General features: G+C 51.1%; 7 protein-coding genes across 7 annotated transcripts; 3 read left to right on the top strand and 4 right to left on the bottom strand.

Moving 5' to 3' along the window:
* Positions 1–485: 485 nt before the first annotated feature.
* Positions 486–3,137, bottom strand: Triagg1_4807 (uncharacterized protein; the record flags this gene model as incomplete). Its single annotated transcript, XM_062899251.1, has 2 exons — positions 486–2,689; positions 2,762–3,137. The coding sequence occupies 2 exons, from the start codon at positions 3,135–3,137 to the stop codon at positions 486–488; spliced, it is 2,580 nt and encodes an 859-aa protein (XP_062756387.1).
* Positions 3,138–3,773: 636 nt separating this feature from the next.
* On the bottom strand, positions 3,774–5,810 carry Triagg1_4806 (uncharacterized protein; the record flags this gene model as incomplete). Its single annotated transcript, XM_062899250.1, has 2 exons — positions 3,774–5,128; positions 5,411–5,810. 2 exons carry the CDS (start codon positions 5,808–5,810, stop codon positions 3,774–3,776), a joined length of 1,755 nt encoding a protein of 584 aa, XP_062756386.1.
* A 1,194-nt stretch (positions 5,811–7,004) lies between these two features.
* On the bottom strand, positions 7,005–7,708 carry Triagg1_4805 (uncharacterized protein; the record flags this gene model as incomplete). Its single annotated transcript, XM_062899249.1, has 3 exons — positions 7,005–7,206; positions 7,266–7,489; positions 7,547–7,708. 3 exons carry the CDS (start codon positions 7,706–7,708, stop codon positions 7,005–7,007), a joined length of 588 nt encoding a protein of 195 aa, XP_062756385.1.
* A 1,832-nt stretch (positions 7,709–9,540) lies between these two features.
* Positions 9,541–10,939, top strand: Triagg1_4804 (uncharacterized protein; the record flags this gene model as incomplete). Its single annotated transcript, XM_062899248.1, has 4 exons — positions 9,541–9,932; positions 10,013–10,361; positions 10,415–10,700; positions 10,905–10,939. 4 exons carry the CDS (start codon positions 9,541–9,543, stop codon positions 10,937–10,939), a joined length of 1,062 nt encoding a protein of 353 aa, XP_062756384.1.
* Positions 10,940–11,914: 975 nt separating this feature from the next.
* On the bottom strand, positions 11,915–12,844 carry Triagg1_4803 (uncharacterized protein; the record flags this gene model as incomplete). The annotated part of the gene is made up of 1 exon (XM_062899247.1): positions 11,915–12,844. The coding sequence occupies one exon, from the start codon at positions 12,842–12,844 to the stop codon at positions 11,915–11,917; it is 930 nt and encodes a 309-aa protein (XP_062756383.1).
* Positions 12,845–15,445: 2,601 nt separating this feature from the next.
* On the top strand, positions 15,446–17,041 carry Triagg1_4802 (uncharacterized protein; the record flags this gene model as incomplete). The annotated part of the gene is made up of 1 exon (XM_062899246.1): positions 15,446–17,041. One exon carries the CDS (start codon positions 15,446–15,448, stop codon positions 17,039–17,041), a length of 1,596 nt encoding a protein of 531 aa, XP_062756382.1.
* A 1,470-nt stretch (positions 17,042–18,511) lies between these two features.
* Positions 18,512–22,211, top strand: Triagg1_4801 (uncharacterized protein; the record flags this gene model as incomplete). Its single annotated transcript, XM_062899245.1, has 7 exons — positions 18,512–18,577; positions 18,646–19,352; positions 19,419–19,632; positions 19,712–20,661; positions 20,727–20,819; positions 20,906–21,247; positions 21,314–22,211. 7 exons carry the CDS (start codon positions 18,512–18,514, stop codon positions 22,209–22,211), a joined length of 3,270 nt encoding a protein of 1,089 aa, XP_062756381.1.
* Positions 22,212–24,522: the final 2,311 nt, after the last annotated feature.

Here is a 24,522-nt window from a genome sequence, read left to right as displayed (position 1 = left end):
TACTGACCACTATACTACGGAAGATTTCAGGCGTTGCGCGCCTGTTGTAGCGGATCTTGCTTGGAAGCCGATTTGATTATTTTATCCTATATACTTCATACACCACATCTGGACTTTCCCATCCTGGACGTAGCCCGCGAATCACCACACCACCATTTCACGATGGATGTATCAACAGTACACGACGCAGTAAGCAGAGCAAAATTCATCAAGCAGAAATCGGCGGAAAGCAATGGCCGGTGGCGCACAGTCATCATGTTGCCGGGTATCGACGAGCCTCAACGCATGTACACGCTACACATTTATACACTGGGCTCTCACCCTGAGAAAAACACAGAATTCCTCCCAGAACATCTTACCAAACCATTTCCCTTGGTCCATCATTCTATTCATCATCACCATCGTCACTCGTTCTGAGAAAAAAGAAGAAGAAGAAGAAAACACAAAACGATCAAAACGAAAACCCATTGTTTATGCCATCGTCACTATCGTGCAAACACCTTGACAATGCCGTCGCCTCCTCCGCTAACCACCCACTTGCCGTCCTGACTCCATACGCACGTGCAAATTCCCTCTCCCCGCATTACCCGATGGCTCGTGATTTCTTGAATACATGACCTCTTCTCCAGGCTCCAGAACCGGAGCGAGGCGTCGTGGCCGGCGCTCACCAGCTCGCGCCCGTCTGGGCTGAGAGATAGGCTAGAAATGGCGTCAGGATGAGCCAACATGTTGTATGTGCATTGACCTGTGAGATGAGACATGTTAGCGTTTTTGCTTTCTTCGTTTGTCATGTAGAGAGACCCAAGGTTCAACATACCGCTATTGGCATCAAAGAATCGTACAAAGCGATCCTCGTGGCCAGAAATAATGGTGCCTTCCACGCCAGAGCCAGCCATGGACCGCCCGCCCGTTGGTCCTCCCATGGCAGGGTCCTCCTCTCCGCCGATGTTAGTTCCGTGATGCTGGTTGCCTTGGTCCAACCCGATTGTAGTGGCCACCACTGCATTGACGCTCGTCTTCATCGAGCCGTCGTACGTCTCCAAGCTGTCCATGGAGCCAACCTGCTCGCCTGTCTTTGTATCGTACACCAGGACAGCGGCATCCGAATACGAGACGACAAACGTTTCACCCGAGCTTCCGAGCGGCGTGATGCAAGTTGGGCTCGCCTTGGATCCATCTTGCCTGGATAGGACGTGTACGAGAGTGTGGTTGAAGGGGGAGTTGGAAGCCACCGTGGGTTGGGGAGAGTTGGAGAAGCCGCTGCCAGAGCTCATTGAGTTGCCGCGCACGCGTCCTCCGCGTCCTGATGCGGCTCGGGTTGATCCAGGCTGTGGCGAGCTCAGTTGAGGGGGTGCGCTGACCGACCAGAGTCGTACAGTTCCATCAGCCGCGCCGGAGACGAGCAGTATGCGGTCAGGAGCTCCGTAGTTGCTGGAGCTGCCAAAGACCGAGCCCAGTGTTGTCGGCAGGACGCAGATTGCCCAGACGGCATCTGTATGCCCCTCCAGCGTTGCCTTGGGATCGACCCTACCACGCTCCCAGACTCGAATCGTAGAATCTTGACCTCCGGAAAAGATCCAGCCATCACCCTGAGCGCGGCCTCCGGTAGAGAAGTTGGGCGCGGGAGACCATGCTGCGAGCGACAAAACGGCTCCATTATGGCCGCGGTGGGTAAAGTTTGCGGTTACGTCCAGATCCGAAGCCGCATTGTTTGAGGCCGCAGCGTTACCATCCAGCCGCGGGACGTGAAATCGTTTAATCATGCCGTCATCGCCGGCAGTGCAAATCTCAGGCTCGCCAGGGCTGCCGCCGCCGGAGAAGATGACAGTTCGAACGGTATTGAGGTGGCCCCTTAGCCCAAATCGTAGCTTGAAGCTTGCGCTCTCAGCCTTTTGGCTTGCGCCTATGTCGTGATCACTGCCACGCCTCTTGGACATGGAGCTCTTTCTTCGATGGGTTCCTGGACCTCGGCCTGGGGACTTTGACAAGTAGTCTGCGTTTGGAAAAGCGTCGGTATCGGATCGGTAAGAGGGTGTTTGCGACGGTGGGTGGCCAGTTACGGGCTCTGGGAATGATCCGTCTGGAAACTCCCAGCCTTCAGGGTCTGGAGCAGCAGGCGGCTTCTCTCTCAGCTCTACAGACTCCTCTAACCCGCCCAGCGTTTCGTTTGAGTGGTTGGAGCGCGCCATGCCATCTTCCACGGGGCGCGTTGTCACCGATATGGGTTGTTGCTGTTGCTGCTGCTGTTGCCACTCGTTAGAGTTATGAAAAAGAGACTGCTGCTGATGCTCGTTCACGGAGCGCACCATTTGAGGCTGCATATCAGGAGCGTTTGGGGCAAACTTGGATGGGGGCTGCTGCATCGGTGGTAGAGAGTTTGGGCCCTGGTGCTGTCTTGAGTTCATGTCTTGCATGTGGTTTGGGCCCTGTCGCATGGGGATCTGATATTGACGCTCCATGAGCTGCGCGCCGGGCATGCCAAACGCCTCGGCCTCTCGTAAATCTTCCAACATCGGCAGCGGAGGGGACTCGCGCGGTGGTAGAGGGTTCGCCGGGGTGATCATAAGATACATAAATTCGGACTGGCACTGATCCAGGAATGTCTTGAGCTCTGTTCGTTGCGTTTCGTCGTCGGTTCGTTCGACCTCGACGCCTTCGACGCCTGGAACGGGCTGGCTCTCCGATGAGGCTGGTTCTGCGGTCAGCAACAATCAAATCCAAGATTTACATGGCCAAAGGGGAAACAAAAGGCGTGTCGCACATTGCAGCTTCTCTTGGATCTTGGCGGCGCGATCCTTCTTTGCCAGGTCGGCGTCGTCTGCAACGGCGGTGCCCTTGAGCTGCGCGGCCTGGTCCTTGATCTTGCGCTCCAGGATGGACACGTATTTCTTCAGCGCCTTTTGCGTGGCGTCTGCTCTCCTAGCCTGACCCTCGAGGTTGGCGATCCTCCCCTTCATCTCTTGCTTCTCAATCTCCCAGGCATTTCGGTCGCGTTCGTGTCGGTGCCACTCCGTCTGCAGAAAACGCATCACGCCCTGGAGCGTGTATTCGGTGGCCTGGGGCTGGTTCGAGCCATTGCCCTGCATTGCGCCGCTTAGATCCATTCCGCCAATGCCGTTGCCAAGATTCGAGCCCATTCCGGCACGCCAAATTCAACTGCGAGGGTTCATCGAGAGGGCCCGTTGCGCAAGAGGAGAGCTTCCCAGCTGGGCCTTCAGAGGGGCGATGCGGAGAGCTCCAACGCGCCTTGGGCACTCCGAGGAAAGCCGCAGCGTGTTTCGTTCGGTGTGGCCTCGCTTTCTCTGCAGCCTGTTCCGCCCCGTATCTCGTCGCGCTGGTTGAAAACTCCTTGTTGGGAGGTGACGATTGTCGACTCTTGTGCACGAGCTCTGGCGAATAGGTGTCCGTATGCTGGCCCTGTTGTTGAGTGCTGGACTCGCTAGACTAGCACGCCGGCCAATCAGCGGGCGCGGCTGCCGGTGAGGCCGCAAGGCATCAACCTTTTTCAACCCCCTGAGCTTGCAGCGACCGCAGCTTCATGGCGGGGTCTTTTTGCAGTGGGCAAAGAAGCTCCACGATGTTGCAGAGTTCCATCAATGACGCAGATACGCAGATTGATTACATCAGCCTGTTCAAGAACATGTGAATCTAGATATTTCCACTTTTCAGGTTGATTCTCCAGTAAATCATCCATTCATACGTAGAAATTGAACCTTGGAGGTAATGAAATGAATAGCCTGCATCAGCACCACATTCTGCCTTACTGAAATCATCTACACCAAATCAAAAGTCCCAACAGCGGCGTCTTGCCACCACTGTTGCCCATACGTCTTCCCTACTCCTATTCTATAATATCTGCCATCACTCCTTCGTCGTATCATCAGCACCCAATAGTGTCGAAGCTTCTTTGAGACCGTCTTCCCAAGGCGCCGCTCGGCTTCCTCGTCTCGCCGGCTAATGCTTCCCATGAGAGCGACGGCCAGGACTTCTCCAGAGGTGACATCTTCTGAGGCGAGATCGAAGACGGTCCATCCGATGGGAGAGCCATCTTGGGACGGTATGAATTTGGCCATGGAGCTGGTCAGCTTGGCATGAGATGTGCTGATATCCGCGTAGATGGCCTCGGTAACGACATCCCCTTGCTTAGGGCCCAAGACTGTTGAGACAGCCGAGATGCGTTTCGCTCGTGCTTGGAGACTCATTCGCCTCGGGTTGTCGTCTTCCAAAGCAATGGAGCCACACAAATTTTTGGCTCTGTCAATGGCTAGAAATCGCACGCCGCATGGAACATGTGCCCATGTCCAGGTCGGCAACTTGAGAGGATCCGAAATGGCTGCTCCGTCTATTATCCTGGTCACTTGCCAAAGAAATTGGTTGGGAAGAGATTCCTTCCAGACACCAAAGGCATATTCACACGCAATCTTCTTTCCCAGCTCCATCCGCAGGCCCTCGAGCGCAATCAGCCTGTCCGTTGCATAGGTCAACTGGCGATCGCTGTACTGCTCTATGATGTTCTTCCAGCGTGTATTCCGTGATATACTATAGCATCTCTCACCAGTCTCGCGCTGTGTGATGGCTTTGCACGACCAGATGATAGTTCCCTTGGTGAAGAAAACTATGCGCCTTGACAGGAGCCATTCCTGAGTGGCCCAGGCGCGGCTGTTGAGTGTGCCAAATTCTGGAAAGGTGTTGGCCGCAGTATCCCGCCGGACAGTTGCGAAAACTTGTATCCTGGATGCATCAGATACATCACTACCCTGAGAGAAAAAGCTAGGAATCTCTACGGAGGGAGGCGGTGGATGGCGAGGGAAGAAGAATCCTTCCCAGCAGCCCGGGGTATGAGAAGCAGCGATAGTGACTTCAGCCTGCTCGTATATAGAGCCCATGCGCTTTGATTCTTTCAACCAGTCCTGATGGTCATCTTGCACAATGCAGAGCGAATCGATCCAGACATAAGCGAGACCTATACTGCGAGCAACGGTTATCGCGTCTTGAAACGTCTTTGGAATCGAAGCCCAGGGAATGTCTTGAAGATGCTTCTGGAGGTTAGCCTGAGTTGTCTTCAAGGGCGGCCTCCCAGAAGAGCCCCAGCAATGGCTCAAAGACGCATATCTTCCACGTCGGCCTCCTGATGGCAGCAGTCTGACGCTGCTCCCAGAAATATGAATGACTCTACTTGGTAGTTGAGGAAGCTGGGATTCGTCAATGACGCTCCCAGAGAGTGTTTCGCAGCAGCACGCATGGTCCCTTTTACATGCCTCTACCCATCTCCCGAGCAACGAAAATGCTTCATCACACGCTGGCCCTTGTAGCTGTGGCCTGCCTACAATATCATGGCGGCAATGCGGGCCTTTGTCTATCTATAGCTGTAAGTCAACCATGCTCAACATCTGGCAGTAAGCCCACATACGTTTCCCGTCTGTGTAGAGCCGGACCTTGGCCTGCAGCAGCTGTCCAGTGGTTGACTCGGTTGCAGTGACATTGAACCCCGTCAGATGCGAGCCCCCGGTTGGAGGGTCAGGAAATGTCGATCCCTGGGAGTCTGATTTTGGCTCGAGAACGACGGCGTCCGGAGCTAATGAAAGCGTCGCTTGTGGACCACCCTCGCTGACGGAGCTTTGGAGGCTGCTCAAGAGGGCCTCTTGAATAAGGGCACACAATCGGCAATCTGTTGCCGACCGGGCCAGGGTAGAGCCATCTTCACGCAACACCATGCCCTGCTTGGACCCCGATCGAGACGCCAGGCGGGCAGGCAAGTCTTGCCTCAGAGCGCCGAGGGTGATGGAGCTGCATCTTGCGCACAGCTCCATGATCCGGCTGTGACCAATAGCTGATGGCGGACACACGCCACCATGCTTTTACTGAACAACGGTGGCTTCTTTGCCGTGCGATGGATGGATGGTGTTTAGGCAAAGAGTGACTAATGAGCGAACCTACCCGTTGTGGCATGGCGCCCTAAATAACCTTAGCGGTTAGCCACGAAGCTCAAGCTCTTCAACCTCGTGATAGCTTCTCCGGAAATGGATCGAGCAGATCAGGTGATGGGGTTAGTTGAACAATTCCCTACTGGTTCTGAGACAACGGCAAGCTCGGTACACTAGAGATGAATTTGCAGTCCAGCGCTATCAAGTAACAGATTCTGAGAACTTGGACTCGGACAGAGACAGACTGAGAGGCGGGATGCCGCAAATCATTCTCTCCGTCTGGACAACCTTTTCTCCAAATCTCACTGCGCTCGTTTCATCAGTGAATTCTGTCGGCCGACTACATGTACCCAGGGATCAGAGTCAATAGGCGAAGGAACTTTTTTCCACTAAACCGCCCGCCCGCAACAAGTGGAAAATCCAAACTCTGGGTATCTTCAGGTGAGGCGACGGTAAACATCACGTCAATGGCGCTTTGGATCAAACTGTGCGCCATTGCTGTCAGCTCAGAGCAAGCCCGGCAGTTTCGGAGGGCGCATCAAGAAGCGTCTTGAAGAGCCTGCAGAGTAGCCAGACTGGGCTTGGCCTACAACCTTAAGACTCTTGAGCTACACACAGTTGCTCTATTTACTGTGTGGGAAGTGAGAGATGGCTGGAGCTGAGCTTCCGGATGAGCTGCAGCTAGTCCTGTCAAGCTGCACATGTCAAAACGTCAGAGTTCTGACATGACATGACCGCACTGCCGCCAACTTTTCATGCACCCGATGATGATGATACCAAGTTTTTGTTTTATTTATTTTCAAATTACTCACTACGTATTATTAATTGTTGTTGAGTTACACTATCAATGTGCCGATTAGATTAAACAATGGAAGTGATATAGCTTGACGAGAAATTACGGTTCAGGTGCTCTCGACGAAGCATTAGTTTTTTGCTTGTTTCTTGGAAACTTGAAGAGCCAATCTCTGTCTTCGTGGTATCTCCAGACTGGAAAGAAGAGGAAAACAAACACTCGTGCCTCTCACACACGTGGGTATCAAAACTAGAGAGGCCTCAAATTCCATTCAACTCTGTCATAGATTAGACAGCAGTGGTGCCGTTGTTGACCGGTGCCGCAGCAGGCGGCGGTGGTGCAGTGGTGCCAGTTTCTCCAGACACTCCAGAAACACCAGAAGCTGGTCGCTCTTTGGTAACATGGTGAGTGCCGGTGGTGCCAGTGTCGGTTCGTCTGTGAGCTCTGAAGAGGAACCCTTCAATGATGAGGTTGCACAAGATGAAGAAGCTAGCCGTGTTAGAAAAGATAATCCAGAGAGAAGAAGGGGTCAAGTTTCATTCACTTACAAGGCAAGAAAGTTGAATGCTTCAATGGCATGCTTTCGGCCACAGAGCCCAGATCGAGGAATCGAATTTCTGCACCGATGGTGGCTCCAATCTTGAGCGGCAAAGATGAACGCCGTGAGCCAAAGATAGCTGAAGATGAGATGCATGGGCGCCATATGGCCGCCGTACTTGGGTAAGCATGGCAAAATCATTCCAACGAGGTACACAACCATCGTTATGACAGCCTGGCGCACTCATGTTAGATGGAAGGATGACAAGCTGGGGAAACGAGAGAGACAAACAATGACTTCCATGTACACGATATCAACGCCCCGGTTCGAAAATCGCTCCAAGAAGTTGCCCACTATACCGGTGACGATGATGGCGGAAATCCATGTCATGACATAGCAGAATAGAGAGGCCGCTCGTAGAGCTGTGTTGGTGAGATTGGCTCCAAGCGCCATTTTGAAGATGTTTCGGGAGTTGGAGTTTTAAAAACGGTGTAAACGTGACTGTAAGTTAACCTTGAGTAGAGGAAAGGTGAAAGAAGAGAAGAAGAACAGGAGCTCTTTCAGCTTCTATATATGAAAGCAACAATTCTCACACTCTTGGGCCTCCACCACCTCACCACACAGTGCCGAAGCAGCCGCTTCACAAGAAAATGCTTGGCTTCAACAAAGTTTAGCCATTATGAAGATAAGAGGCACAACTAAACAAGTCAAATGGATTGGGTGGCTGGTTAGCCGGTGCTAGCATTCACCTTGCTAATAGAAGCAGCCGCCCGCTTAGAACGGGTGTAATGCTTACAATGGAGAACATGAAGCCACATCATGCCGAAGGGCGCCCAAATCCATAGGCCACTTTTCTAACGTGATGATTGACGCTGTTGGAATCAACTGCGCATTCATAGTTGCCCTGCTGTTTGGGTTTCCATGGGATTTAGGTCGGGGATGTTGTTTAGGTCAGATGTAGCTCTGCCGTTCGCCGTTCGCTCCGAGGCGAGGAGCTACGGAGCGATCTGTGTGGTGGCGGGTGGGTAAGATTGTGTCAACCTTTTACACAATGTGATGGAGCTTGGGGCGGTTAAGGCTCGAACGATCTGATGTCTTGAAGCCATTTGTCTAGATTGACTTGCGGCTTAGTCGGGGGGCTCAAAGATGTGGCCTTGGCAGGCAATGAGCTTATCTTGTTCACAGCGATATCCTGGCAACGCTCTACATGTAAATAGAAGAGAAATCCAACACGAAACGAGACTTGGGTAGACACGCAGTCAATGTTAAGCAGAAAATAAGATGGAACATGCCACCAAGACAGATGTTCTCGATTACACTTTCTAGCTGTAAAGAGCGCAAGAAACTTGATCGTGCTACTGATATGCCTGTATAAAGATTATGTGATGACTTTCCTCTTTCTATTGCCTATATGCGCTTGCTCTTAGACTATATAGCATTAAATTATTAAAGTAGTGCCGCAAGGACAACCATGGCCTCCTCAGAGAGGGGATTCTATCGAGGTCTCCATTTAGATGGTGAGCTCTATCATATTCCGTGTTCCTAGTAGGAAGATGTCAGGCCAGTTTGGCATCTGCCTGAACGCTTGAAAGCTGGCGTGTATATTGAAAGACTCTCGTGAATCACCGTACCTCTCAAATACCACCTCCATTTATTGAACTAGAGGAGGCATATTATAACGGCGACGTCAAATGGCAGCGCCTGTGTAAGCATCTCGGGTCCAAACGTTCTATTTCCCTTCCATTATATAGGTACCAAGGTAGGTATATTTATGCTGGCAGGACGACGGTTTTGTCCAACCGACGACTGAGACAATGCAAGGGAATGAGTCGAACAATGGCGCCTTACACAGTGGTTGCATCTGAAGAAAAAGGCCGACAGGTAAAATACGGATGCGCTCATGGCAAGGGCCTGGATTGGCGAAATGTAAATCACGATCCATTCTCATCACATGATTCACTCGAGGAAGAAGGAAGCTCGCCGGGAATGGCACCAGACGCCATCACGAAGCAGAGCCGCTGGTGATTGCACGTCGGGTAATTCGTTTACAGGGAATGTACCTGCAACTTTAAGAGCCCGCTTGCTACTATACCTCTAAGGTTACAGGTACTAAGGTCAACCCACCCAGTACTTGCAGTGAAGCGCACTGATTACTAACCGCTAAACCCCCACTACAACTTCAATCAGCATCAATTCGGTTCTACCCTTCCACCATACAACTTCCACGGTTGGCTTTGGCACGAAACGCCCGAATCAACACATCAATTTTCTGAACCTCTCACGATATGGACATGTCCAACTCACGGCAAAGTGTCGATGGTACCGATACGTCAGCCCCTCCACCTCCACCTCCACCACCACCACCACCACCACCACCATGGCCTTCATCTCCTCCAGATGCCTTGTCCCTTTACGGAATTGCCCGTCGCTATTGCAGAGAAAGGATCCTTGTCGCTCCACTTCACTGGACCAACCGTCAACTTGAGCTTCTACGCATCTCCTTCAGCGAACCGTCATCTCCTGCGCCGCCACCAGGCCCCCCAAAGTATACTGGTAAACGCGCTGGGCTATCTCTCATAAATGATTATTATGAGAATTACCATGACTTTTCCAAGCGCGAGTACTACGTTAGTGAAATGATCGAGGGGGAGCAAGGCCCATTTGGATTCATACCTGGGTTTGTACTCGCCCTTCAGAATTGTTCTTGAGAGCTACCTTACTCGTGTCGAAAAGCAACTAATTCTTGATCGATGGTAGGGAAAGTTTTGCTTTTACAATAAAGCATGATCCTTTTTTGGCGTCCGTTCACTGCGGTTATATGCTCCGCCGAGACTGGGTCGATCCGTTAGACCACTATCCGGTTGCTGCATATATCGATCACGGAGTGCTCGAAGCTCGTCGAGAACACTCCGTACATCTTCGGAAATGCAGCTCTAGCAACCTTCCTATGCAGGCATTAATCCGTCATAAATTGAAAGAGATTCGCCCGGCAAACCCATTGAAGGATCCTTATATCGCGGCAGTGATGATTGCTCTCGCGCAAGGCAAGTGGGGCCATGTGGAAGGTGAAAGACCCGAACTCCTACCTACGTTGACGGTATATCCGGTACGTCTATGGCGAAGAGAATTAAAATGGCATAGACTAAGAAAATGATTTAGTCGTACGTCTTGACCTCGTCCGAATCTGCAGAATGCATGCACCTCTTCAAGGCCGAGCTCCCGTCTTCATTGTTGGATATGTTCATATCTCCTACTGTCGCTCCACCACCCTGGGAGCCCATCACCATTCAGGTTTTCACGATCCCGGTTGAGCCTGCTCTCACCTTTCGCGATCGGCTTTCTGCTCTGATAGATCGAACAAACATAGATCCTTCCTTTGGAGATCCTTCCAATGGAGATCCTTCCAATGGAGATCCTTCCAATAGAAACAAAAGGAAAAGCACGGGTAATGGAAACAAAAGGAAAACGACAAGCAATAAAGGCAAAAGGAAAAAGACGAGCAATAGAAGAGGGTAAATTTATCCATTGAGTTTTTAGCTCTCAGCTGTCTGCTGTAAGATCCGACTTTCGGGGGTTCTTACGAGTATTGAATAACTCAAGGGGGCCACACCCAAGCAACATGAAGACGAGCCATCCTACCTGTACTTAGATACTCTCAAGGCCCTCATGGCTGGAGGTGTGTAGATGTACTGGAATGAAGCGATGATTTCGGGCACAAGGAATATAAATCTCCTAATAACTTCTCCATATCGAAATATTCCTCAGTCCAACAGCCGCCGTAGAATCAATGGAGTTCTTCACTCAGCGAGGATATAGTACCTAGTTACAGTGTCGTTGCTTGAAGATCTCTCTAGCCCTATCTTACTTACACTTTTAGTCATTTTGATAGAAAATAGGAGGTAGGAAATAAATGTTATTCGTGTACTTCTTGCAGGGAGTATCCGCCTTTTGGTTGGCCTATTACTCGGCTGCCTTGGTCAGTGGCCACACCAAAGATACCGCCAGTTTCTATATTCACATCAGACTTGCGATAGAAATCCCGCATGGCACCTCGTAGTGCTTTGTTTTGGCCTCTTCAAGGTCCGAGTAAATACAGGGGAAGTGCCTACGTGAACTCATGTACAGCGCTTTCAAGTAGGCAGTGCAACTATAGATCGCAAGATATTGGATTCGTTACTTGCTACATTACTTATAGTAGGCAGAAGTCTAACTGCGCCCTCTCGTCAAGATGCATAGCTAAGTCCGCATTAATGTACCGCTAAACAGCAGTCAAGTTATATTTTCTCGGCGTTGCACAACTTAAAACACCAATCCACCAGCCAATTCCACAGGGGATTTCTCCGTCACGATTTACAGGCTATTAGCCCAACCCATAATTGCCGACAAATGCTGGACAAATTTTTTTCTGTCCGCTGTATGTTGGATGTTTAGCCACATTGACGAATAAACGAGCAGATGGCAGCCAGGAGTTGTCATGTTTTGGCCTTCGTAGTTTGCATCATACCCTTGAGGGAACTCGAACGTGAAAAACCTGATGAAATATGCCGTGGCCAAGATTGTTATTGTCCTAATAAGAACATCCAATGTAAGTATAAAAGATCAACTACAGAAGGCGAGCCTGGTTGTAGGATTGAGTATTGTTGGCTGTGGATTTTGAACTTACCTCTCTGGACTGGCTGCGACGTATAAAGGGTTGTTGGATCGATGCAAGGCCAATGCTTGGCCCACCATCTGGGCCAGAACTTCGTCCGTGACGAACGGCTTTCCGCCGACAAACTCCAAAGTTCGCTTGGCCTCTAGCAAGGCGACTTGTCTGAAAACTCGACGGGCAGTGTCCCACATCTGGATACCGCCATCGTCAGCAGCAGAGATTGTCCGTTCGCCGCCGACGAAACTGGAAACCAAGTTGTCGGCCCGCCATATCAACGGTGGTCTTGTGCTTTCCCGACTCTGGCCATAAATGAGCAGTAATCCGCAGAGTGAACTGACCAAGCGGATTGTCGAACCCTCTAAAAGAGGCATATACGTGGGTTCGACATAACCAAAGAGGGAGCCTGACGAAGCACTCGTAGTGGAAGGAGATCGAGAAGAAGATCGAGAACGTCGAAACTCTCCTGTGATCCGCTGCACCTCCTGGGTCCTTTCGCGAGATACTTCAGCTGCTAACCTTGTAGGCCTCGACCCCGAGGAACCACTGGCAGCTGGAGGAGCGGCCACAAGACGGGACAACTTCTCTCGTCGAACGAACTCTGCTAGAGCTGCCCAGACAAGGCCCAGACACTCCGGATTGGTTCCTCGAACCAGCTCAGGATCCCACTTCTGACCCAACTCATCCATACTGGGCATACCATGGACAAAACCATTCAAAGGTTGGCTCAATCGCTTGTTAGGATCAGGGTAAGATCTTGTCAATGACTCGATATCGTCAGAGGGTCCTGAGGAAATCACACGGGCGGCGAACAACTCTCGGCGACCCCAACTGCTGGCGCCGCTAGTCCATTCTCCGTCTTGATACAATTGATCGAATGTCTTTTGATTGGATGCTCTCTGTCGAAACGTTGACGGGTTTTTAATAATTGCGTAGGACATGGTCAATCACGCATGAACCTGAGAATATGGTCAGCAAATAGATCATTGGAGGCCTGAATGGTCATGAAGACAGATTTTATGGCAGAAGGATTTGCAACACTCACCTCTCGGTTCAGACCAGGGAAAGAAGCGTATCCAAGGGGGGATGGAAGAGAAGATATGGATCTGGTGAAGAGTTCGGGGTTAGAGAAGTTATATGCAAGAGTAAATAGATTCTGGGGCATTTGAAACTCCGTTTGGTCCTGATTGTAAATTGGTTCGTGTGGGCTGGACGGATATTTGTGGGAGTGAATCAACTCATCCGATGTGTAGGCAAACGAAAATGCGGAGCTTCATTCACTTTGGCCTCAGTCCAGTATTTACTACAGTGTTTTCCAATGGCTATTGGTCACGGTCATGCCAATGTGAGCTTCAAAAGTTTGAGCATATATTGATACATCTCAATTTGAACCCCTTGGTTCCAAATTTGTGATTCTCTGTCAAGATGGTGAACACTAAACACGTTCCTGAGAAATCCAGCAGACAGGGTTTCCCAAGTCTGATCAAGATACATCCGTCATCTATATTCCCATTTACTGCAGTGTGTCTGCCCAACAAATGTACTCTGGCGGTATTAACTATACCATCTCAAGAGCTTCGTAATTGTTACAATGAAAGGAAAGCAAAATGCAAATCATAGCCGATAGCCTTTGTATTAGGCAATATTAGATAAGTGTAGAGCAAGAAGAAAAGCCCACTCCGTCGATATGTTTGTTGGGTACCGGCAAGAGAAGGAACCTATACGATGAACTTGGAACTTTTATTATTGAAGAATCTTTGCAAACAATGCCCCAATGTTTAAAGAATTCACGAAAGAGAACAGTGCTATCGGACGATATCTACCTCGGGCATCTGTCAACAGGGCGAGATTATTGATCCAGGAGTCGAATATCAAACACCGGGGCCAAAGCGTAACTGTATTACCTACAAATACATGCTACGCCAACCTGTCTGGCTCTACCAAGGCCCTCTTCTTCCCACGAGAAGTAATGTTGACATCTCCACCTGAGATCATACATGGCAGCAAAAAGACTGAAAGGATTGATACAGAAGGAATGCCCTATAGCCAATGAAATCCTTGGAATGTTCAAGCAAGCCGGTATACCATTGGGGTACGTAGTTTTAGAAGAAGATGGCACATGATGTCCCTTGGATCCATTGAACAAAAGCTACGGTATATCGAAGGTGGTTGGCCGAGAACCACCACAGAAGCGCACATTTGTTCAACGGACTTGCTGAGAGAATCCTGAACCTAGTAGGTACCTAGATGAGATACAGTTCGTAGGCACTTCTCCTTTTATTTATACAGACTTTAGTTTATTCGAGCCACCAACAGCCAATTTTGTATATAATTCTGCCATGATTCTTGTCACCGCCGTGACTACACGCATGTAGCAGCACTTTACAACGGGACCCGTAGGTGTAGTATTTGTGTAGTACTCGTATTACCGTACAAATAAAATCAGGGGTACCCATGCACCATTACAGGTATGGCAGTGGTAGGTACTTAGTAGAAGTACCTAGTAGTTACATTGCTGAGTTTTGTTGTTGGGTGAACGATTCATTGGTGGATGGTTGCACACAGTTGAAACTGCCGGTACCTGCACATGGCGCATTCCCAGCATGGGATGGATCGCTTCCAACATCCAATGGCACCTCGTGCATGTGCATGTACCTCTAGGTAGCAAGGTGGTATCTCAACATTTTGAACAACAACAACTACGACTACTAAATAAGTTCACACCCGATACCACGTAATCCATCCGGTCTTGTTGTTGTACAACGCGACAAGACGGGCTGTGCCAGTGTACCAGGCATAGAGATGCGTTGGGTCCCCTTGCGGTAGAACATTTACCCCGCCGATTCTCGCCACCGCATCCAAATCCAAACAAAACATTGAACCTGACCAAGCGCTGGCTGTACTGGAAGGTACTGTACATTAGTACCTACGCGCGCCACGGGGGTTTCTGGTCATTGCTTGGCACTTGTAACATGGATTTTTTTTCGTGTTACAAGGCGCTATCAATTATTTTTGGCCTCTATGATCGTGATAGAGCAAGCAAAAGGCTTGTGGGGCCCATGACGAGAAAAACCGACAATGACCAGAAAACCCTCTGGCGCGCGATGGTACCTTGCTTGTACGAGACGAGTACTGTAAACAACTCTAATCCAGCCTTGGCCTTTGGGAAACGCTAGTAGGTACCCGACCCTCTTAAATCTTATCGTGACCGGCCGGAAATCGCCCTCGGCTGATCTGGCTCCATCAAAACCACCAGCTAGACTGGATGAGCATCGCATCGCCCGTGACAGATGCTCGTTACAGGGGAGCCTTTGATCGATTCTCATGCCTGAGGGGCTTCTATCTGGGCGCCTCAAGCACAGTCCCGTTGCCTGACACCCAAAACTCACTCCATTATTTGCCTTGCCGCTCCACGACTGTCTGTCCGTCTGTCCGTGCTCTGCGGATCCCAAGCCCAAGCACAAGCACCGGCATCAGCGCGAGATTCAGCTCCAGCCCCATCCAGCTCGCTCTAGCCTAGCCTCACTTGCCTGGCTGCCAGCATGTCCTCGGCGTCTCAGCGGCGGCGACGAGATGAAGACGACTATATTCCCTTTGGACCCCCGTCACTCCCCAGCACGCAGACTCACCTCGACAACATGTCGTCGGAACTTGGCTGGCCGCCGCCGGTGACCATGTCCGACTCGAGCGACGAGGATCTTCGAGACCACCGGACGCATGCGCGACGCATTTCGCGCCGACACCAGATGCCGCATGGCGTTGACGGACTGATAAACAATGGCCGATACTCGCCCGACGTGTACTCGGTCACCTCCGATCCCCCAAGCCAGACTCCCATGCTCGACGCCGGCATGCAATCTCAATACGCCGGTTTACACTCGCAGTACTACGCCACGAGAACGCCCAACCCGGGGCCAAAGATCAAGCCGCACCTATCGTCCCTAGATATCCCAAGACGCTACGGCAGCAATGCCATCCTCGACATGTATGCGCTCACCTACGTCACCGACCCTGACCCGAACCTACTATGTCCCATCTGCCATGATCCCCTCGTCGACCCTGTGACGACTCCGTGCGACCATACCTTTTGCTATCGATGCCTACGCAGAAGCATGGCGTCGAGCCCCGCGGGCGGTGCCTGTCCAATCGACAGAGAGGCTCTGCTGTGGACAGACTGCTCCAGTTCCATACGACTGATTCGGACGCAGCTTAATAACCTCATCGTTAAATGCCCTCATCACGGTAGAGGTTGTGAGGAGGAAATGAAGAGAGAGGTTGTGGAGCGTCACGCAACCATGGAGTGCAGTTTCCGAGAATATCCTTGCCCTGATGCCGAATGCTCCAAGACAATTCGCTACAAGGCGACAGACGACAAGTGCCAGCACCAAGAGAATAGCTGCACGTTTTGCGACGCCATCATCGAGGACGCTGATCGTGATATTCATCTGTTACAATGTCCCAAGAGCAAGACGCGGTGCGCGGGCTGCTGGACGCTGATTCTTCGCGAGCAGGAGGACGGCCATCGAAACCTAGACTGCGATGCCATCGAAGTGGGGTGCCGCTTTCAAAGGGCTGGCTGCCCAGTGAGGGTTATTCGGGCACACCAAGAGCTTCATGCTCTTTCCTGCCCCTTTCATCCAGATTCACCATCCGGCGCCATCATCCGCAGCCAACGGGAGCTCATAGACACATATGGCAGCTTGGGAAGCCAGCTCCGTCAGCTGCGGGCCAGGCAGGACGACATGAGCCGACGTCTCGATCTGGTTCTTGGGCCAAGTAACCGCCCGGGCGAACCGGGATTCAGAGATGCCAGGGGGAAAGACCTGGATGCCGGATTTGAAGAGGTACACCACAACATGAGCCATCTCGAAGCTCGGCAGAGCATGTGGATGGTCAACCAGCTCATGCCCGTTCGGGAAGACATTACCGAGCTACGAAACAACAGCACGATGCTTCGAATGCAAGTCAACTACCTCCTAAACCGCGCTCGTGAAGAGGGCGGCCACGCACGACCAACATCAAGCGGAACAACAAGGCCCACGTCGATGGGGTCGGATACGGCGCGGGAGCCGATGCCTCCCATGATGCGCCAAAGACGACGATCATCCGCCGCAGATGTTGACCTTCCCCGATTATAGATAGCGATTTTCTCATTTGTTAAGCAATGGACCACTTTGGAGCGATGCTGCGTTTATGAAGACGGGTTACCGCCGAGCAATACATTGAAGACGGCGTCTAAAACTTGGGAGAAACTTGCTGGGTTTGTGTTTCAATCTCTCGACTCTAAGCATTGCAGGGGCGGCCTCTTGCTTCAATTTTTCTAGCAATTCGAAATGATAATGTCCAGCTGCATTTTTGCAATTCTTTTCCCAGAATGGACAAAATGGGGAGAATTGTTCTTCTCTTAAGCACCTTAATGACCACCCCTGGCCTAGGTTATTCTGACTGCTGGTAACTCCGCCGCCAGCCACGCAGATGGAGCGAGAGTGAATCGGGCGCGACTGGGACGAAGCAGAAATCCGCAGCAGGAACGAGACTGAATCTCTCTCTCTCTCTCTCTTTTTTTTTTTTTTTTTTTAAATCCCGTCAACAAAGGCCGATCCGATCTCGCAAGTCTCCGGTGATTGGCAACCCCCGCCCGCGGACTTTTGAAATTTCTTGGGCCTCATATATAGCACTACCTAATTAAATGTACTTTGGGGTAACGGAGTTATAGTACGGGATGCTTGTCTGAGCTGGCGGAGTTTTGCTGCAAGCCTAGAGCTGTACGAACTACTAGTAGGGCTGCAAAGCCGCCGATAATTTGTAGCTGCTGACTCCGATTATCTAAATACAGAAAGATGGTGGTTTTTTCCTTCTTTTTCTTCTTCTTTTACCTGTTTTTTTTTCTCTTTCCTTTTCGCTGCCCTTTTCTAGCTCATTGTCCTGCGAATAATCAATTTTTCATGTCGTTGAGCTGGAGTTTCTGGTCTCATAGCTTGGGTACCTAGGCAGAAGCGGCCGGAGAATGCCTTGCACCACCTCATACTAATCGCGGCTGTACATACTTTCTGAGCGAACGAATAAGACCTCAGCAGCCGCTTACCAAAGCAGGATGCGGTGCTACCATGATTCATCGCCCTATTTCTAAATAAAAGCCCAAAGAAACCACTGGAAGGAATCAAAAGGATTTGACCAAGACGAGCCAGAGAAGAAAGACGTCCACTACCAGGCCTTGGCCTGATCCAACCTCTCCCAGCATCCATCTGCCTACAGTACAGGCACTCGTACAGCCGCTGACAAGGCTCACTTCCCAACACCCCGCTAGCGTCACTTACAGGGGGCTGGCCACTGAGGCCGGTCGCTAGCAAGCAAGCGGCAGCGGCCCCGCACAGCGCTCGACGACGCAGACTCAACGACATCACATCCATCAAATACTTCTCCACCACGGCCGTGGGGTCTGGAACCTGGACTGCATCTTTGTCAGCCTCGCCATTCCACCTGCTTCTACGTTTCAGCAGCCCGTCACCGCAAACCGGCGTTCCGTTGCCTTTCTTTTGTTCATCATCGCCCTGTCGCCCGTGTTTGGATCTCGGTGACTTTTCCCCTCTTTTACTGCAATCTCCGCCATGGATCCCAACGACCAGAGCTCGCCCGCGGGGCCTGACGCTCCCGATAAGGAAAAGATGGAGCAGGTAAGGCCGTCTCGTGCTTCCTTGTATTCGCCGCTGTGCACGAGGACTGGGACTGACGGCAGATGCAGATTCGGGCACGGCGTCTGGCCAAGCTGGGCAACCCGGTTGTCCCCAAGCCCGCAGAGAGCAGCAAGCCCGCCGAGGCTGAGGCTGGCAGCTCGACATCACCAGCTCCCGAGGCCGACGACTCCAACTCGAGCTCGAGCAAGACCAAAATCACCATCACACCGGCGGCCCAGCCGGCTTCAAACCCCTTTGCGCAGCTGGGCGTGAGGTCGAGCAGGCCGGCCGAGTCCGTGAGCCCTACAGGTACTATCCGTGTTGCTCGCAAGAGGTCCGCCTCTCAAGTTGACGACGTCCTTTCAGCGCCGCCCCCGCGTAAAGCCACGCCCGTCCAGGCCGAATCAGACGAAGACTATGCCGACAGAGTGCTCAGCCAGATCTTCCGCGTCACTGTCGACCCGCACCGGATGACGAGCAACCAGGGCAACCACCGTCTGACGTTTCTCCCGAGCCTGAATCAAGAGCTGAATGATTCTGGGGAGCCCCTGAAGCTGTCTGTCAACAACCTGGACCAGGCCATTATAGAGGCATGCAGCGGCTGGGCTTCTGAGAAGCCGCTGATGCAGTACCTCCTCCCGTCTTGGAAGAGGGCTGTGAAGGCAGCCGCGGGGAACAAGCAAACGAGCGGCTTCAAGTTTGAGCTTCACGAGGAGTCGAAGCGCCTTTGCATGAGCAACTGCCTCTTTGCCGTAACCATGCCGGTGCTATATGGGTCAGTTGCATGTGATTTGGGGGATGGCCCCCATTAGTTTTCATATCTGATGCTTTTTCTTCTCAGCCGCGAACCAAACCCAGAGCATGACACTATTGCTCCCTATCTCCTCAGGGGCCCCGTGGACGAGAGTGGAATATGCTTTGACTTCATCAAGGAAGCAATCAAGCGATTTGACGATGATGAAACATTTCCCGCCATCTTTAACGATGCAATGGTCAAGCTCAGTACACAGCTCGCGGGGTTGTCCATGGGCGACGAATACAAACCCTATATTCAAGTCAGTTATTCTTTTCCTCCTTCATGCACAGGGATCGCCACCACTAGCTACAAGACGAACTGACGCTTGATATCTGCAGGCGCTGCAAACATACGCACGCTTCCCTGTCCTGGTATCCAATCTTGCAAAGCATGCTTGCTTCAAGCTTCCCCTATCTCCCCACAGCATCGAGAGAAATACCATTCTGGGTCCTTTCTTCCGTCTATCTCCCTTACAACCAGAAGTTATTAAAAGCTATTTCCCAGGATCACGCACTCTAGACAAGGCGCGCATTACTAATGCACAAGATGCTCTGAGAATGGTGCTGAGGACGCACCAAGATGATTTATTCGTCATCACCAATGCATTTATTCGGGCAGGGCCCGATACGAGAAACCGTACACTAGACTGGTTTGCATATATTTTAAACACAAACCACAAGCGGAGAGCCATCCAGGTTGATCCCCGGGAGGTGGCTTCCGATGGCTTCATGATGAACGTGACGACGATTTTGGACCGGTTCTGCGAGCCCTTCATGGAGAACGATTTTAGCAAAATTGACAAGATTGACGTCCGATATTTCAGAAGACAGCCGCGTGTCGACATCAGCGATGAGACCAAACTCAACGCTGATCAAGCTGCCGCCGATAAATATTACGCAGAAAAGGAGGATGGGGAGTCCAACTTCATCTCCGAGGCCTTCTTCCTAACATTGGCTGCTCATCACTACGGCAGCGAGGCGCTCAACTCTCAGCTCAAGAACCTGGACCGCGAAATTAAGTACCTGGAGAAGCACCTTAAAGCTATGGAGGCCGAGCGGCCCAAGCTGGCGAATGCTCCGCATCAGCTGAGGCTGTTTGAGGAGACGCTGAAACGCCACAACAATGTGTTGGAGAAGACAATAGCCCTCAAGTACTCGATTGAGGGTGTTCTTCTTGACGAGAGGATGCAGAGCACATCTTTGCGGTTCATGCGATATGTCACTGTATGGCTTCTACGGATTGCCACCGGATCCGACTATAAGCCTGGAACTGAGACCGAGACCATCAAGTAAGACTTGAGCGCTCCTTGCTTTCGGAGTTTTCATTTAGAGAAAGCGCTAATGTTTCTATTAGATTACCCATCGAGATAGGGCACTCTGATTCATTTGCATATCTCCCGGAGTATACCCTTCAGAATATTGTCGACAACTTCAAATTCGTGTTCCGGTAAGCCTAGTTTATCCTTAATGAGAACCGCCAAAACTAACAACTTCCTCCTTGCGGGACAGATGGCTACCTACCATTCTCCCCAGTGCAGTAGGCGAAGAAATGATTGCCTTGTGCATCACATTCCTTCGATCTTCCGAACAGATCAAGAACCCCTACCTCAAGTCTTCACTGGTATCTCTACTCTTCTCCGGGACATGGCCGTTTATGCATCTCAAGAGAGGTGTTTTGGGTGACCAGCTCATCTCCATCAAGTTTGCCAACGACTATCTCCTGCACGCCCTGATGAAGTTCTACATTGAATGCGAGTCCACGGGAGCCAACTCACAGTTCTACGACAAATTCAATATCCGATACGAAATCTTCCAGGTCATCAAATGCGTATGGGTTAACGACGTCTACCGGCAGCAGCTTATCAAGGAAAGCAAGTAAGTAATAAGCTCGTGGACATGATGTTTGTTCAATGTTCGACATGTGGCTAATAAACCTTACAGGGTGAACCGAGGCTTCTTTGTCCAGTTTGTCAATATGCTTCTAAATGATACCACCTACGTCCTTGATGAAGCGTTTACAAAATTCCCCAAGATGCGTACTCTTGAGCGTGAACTCGAGGATCGCAGCCTCTCGGCCGAGGACAGACAGAAAAAGGATGAAGAGCTGCAGAACTTGGGAAGCCAGGCAACATCCTACATGCAGCTGGCGAACGAAACGCTCGAGATGATGAAGCTCTTCACCAAGACGTTGAGCGAAGCCTTTACTATGCCCGAAATTGTGTCGCGTCTGGCGAGCATGTTGAACTACAATCTTGAGACGCTGGCTGGCAAGAGGGCTGCTGCCGAGCTGAGCGTTTCCAACAGGGAAAAATATCACTTCCGGCCCATCCAGCTGCTCTCCGACTTTGTCGAAATTTACTTGAACCTCGGTGCATCCAAGGTCTTTATCGAGGCCGTCGCTGCGGATGGCCGTTCATACAAGGGAGAGGTTCTCGACCGGGTCTCGCGGATCCTCTCGTCGAAGCACCAGAAGGATCCCGCAGACATTGCCCGGTGGGACAAGCTCAAGGCCAAGTTTGCAGAGACCAAGGAGCTGCAGGACCAGGCCGAGCTCGACTTGGGAGACATTCCGCCCGAGTTTGAGGACCCCATCATGGGAGAGCTGATGAAGGATCCCGTGCTTCTGCCGAGCAGGCACATTGTCGACCGGTCCACGATTGTGCAGCATTTGCTGAGCGATCCAAAGGATCCGTTTACAAGACAGCCCATGACGATTGAGGACGCGATTCCCCAGACGGAGTTGAAGGAGAGGATCGAGAAGTGGCGGCAGGAGAAGATTCAGGCGTCCAAGGATAAGCTTTCCATGGGGGATGATGCTATGGACACTGCGGAGGGTTGAAATAAAGAGAGAGATGAACAAATTACTATGTTTTTTTTGTTCTATTTTTTTGCTCGGCCTATGGTGGATGAATTCCTGATACATTGTGGATAAAAGAGCAGAATTTTGTTTCTTCTGCAGTCTTTTTAAACCTTATTTTTTAAACTTTTCTGATCTATTTACCCCTTCTTTCTTTTTCCCGTTTTGCTCTGATGATGTTGGAGATAAGGAAGGAAAGGGGGGGTAAGGAATTTTTCATCTGCGGCGAAGAGACAAAAGATTTTCTGTGTTTCCTTGACTTCACTTTGGCAATCGATATATGTTTTGGGGGGGCAGGACAGTGAATAGATTCATGATTATGAGTATTCAAGCTTATTGACTTCATCTCTATCCCATCTTACGTGCGTGTTGTTCGAATCTACAATACTACGGGGCACTTCTTTTAGACTCTGGGGGGGTATAAAGATAATGATGCCATGGCTGGCATCGTAAGTCGATCCACCCCCCTATTTCAGCAAAGATCACCAACCAAAAAGAGGGTGCTATCACAAGCTGTTGGGCCGGTCCTTTTTGTTATCTAGGCCTAGAGAGGTGCGAAGCATGTAGGAGCCGCTTCCTGGTGAATGTGAATAAGCGTGGCGAAAACTCCAGCCTTGACGAAGAAAAAAAGAACGTTGGTTGATATAAGCACGGCTCAGCACAAAGTAAGCAATAGGAATTCCATTTGTCAGGCATGACCAAGAGAAGATGCTCGAAGCAATGCTCATGCAGGTACATGACAAAGAGACCGAACGTTTATTCGTATAAGAATGAGTGGAATGATGTACATAGGGTGGGCCAAGTCACGCAGCCATACATGTCACTTGTTCCCAACCATAAGATCCACGTGGTATCGAAGAAGAAGAGGAAGAAAAAGCCCAATACGAAAGAACAACGGGCGTGTGGCAAATAGAGGTGTGCAAGAAGCGTCAGGCACACACAGAGAGGGAGAGAGCGTATCTTACAAATCACGACGCCTGTTTTTGTACGACCAAAAGCACGAGTAAGTCCGCCCACCCGGCAGGTTCGCTTAGCCAGCTAACTCCGGACGTTGTACTGTAATCGTATGGCGCAAAAAGTCGAGACAACGGCTGAAGATCTCATCAGGGGGCAAGCCAGGTTTCGACGCTTTGAACCATCCATCTGCTGAAGGAATATTGCCCGACGACCCGAGACATGCCCTAAGGAGTGAGCCGACCTCTCATGCATCGAATCCATCTTGGTTCTTCGAGATCGGTTTGCCAGCCGGTGGCCGCGACAGTCGGCAGCCACTCCCGGGTTAGAATGAAATCGTTGTTTCAGGGCCACGCGAGCCTGGTAGCTAAGATGCGAGCACTGGCTAATCGGTAGATACGGAGCACAGAGTACTTCGTATATGCTCCGTACCTTATGCTCAGTATTCCACAGATCCCCCCCATCTGCCGCCATCACGCGTACATACCTACTCGTACCTGTACATGCAGGTGGTATGTATCATGTAGGTGTTACTGTAGAGAGCAGTCCGGAGCATTAACATGTACTCGTAAGCCTTATTCCTGCATACTTGCGTCATTCCACTCCATTGTGCCTAGGCCCAGCGGTGGGTAAACCGAGATGATACTATTTAATCTGTTTGTCCCCGCGTTTGAGGGGCTGCAGCGAGATCCAATCCATCGATACATGAGCCGAACGCCGCCGAGGAGCTTTGTCGGTATTCATTAGTAAGAGCAGCTGGAAAGACTCGGTAAAGATGATTGACTCCGCAAATCATTTCCGGCAAGCTGAATGGTTTTCCAGGCGGACCTACCATAGTGGGAAGCCTAGTCACTGCTGAAAGGACGGCCTAAACAAGTCTCGAGAGCCTCCACACGACATCTTCCCACAATAGCAAACGACAAAACAGCCCGCCGCTCCAAGCAGTATCGTGGGGGCCACGGCCTTAACCTAGCATGGTAGGAAGCACTGGGGGTTTATGGCACCAAGACACAGAGTCAAAGTCCGTTCTTCGTACTCCGCACTTCGTAATTGTATGAGAGTCCGAGCCCCGTGCCAAGTCAGGTGAAACATGTTGTCCACAACCCCAACAAAAGACTAGCCTGGTTATGTTCCGTCCTCCGCCCAGGTATACATGCTCCGACAGTAGCATTATCTCGGCAAAGCCGCCGTGGTTTGCCGCAGCCGTTTGCCGCATCACTCGCCGACGATCGACAGATAGTGCCGTGCTGGCCCTCTTGGGCCTGCAAATTCCAGGTAAGGAGTTAGCGCTGCGACCTTCATGGCTGCAGTCAGCGTCTGGCGTCGAGGCGGAGGTCCT

The sequence above is a fragment of the Trichoderma aggressivum genome (assembly GCF_033847375.1).
Source record: "Trichoderma aggressivum f. europaeum strain CBS 100526 chromosome Unknown scaffold_015, whole genome shotgun sequence".
Lineage (NCBI taxonomy): Eukaryota > Fungi > Ascomycota > Sordariomycetes > Hypocreales > Hypocreaceae > Trichoderma > Trichoderma aggressivum.
The sequence above is the reverse complement of the archived record's forward strand: the minus strand, read 5'-3'. Positions and strand labels throughout refer to the sequence as shown.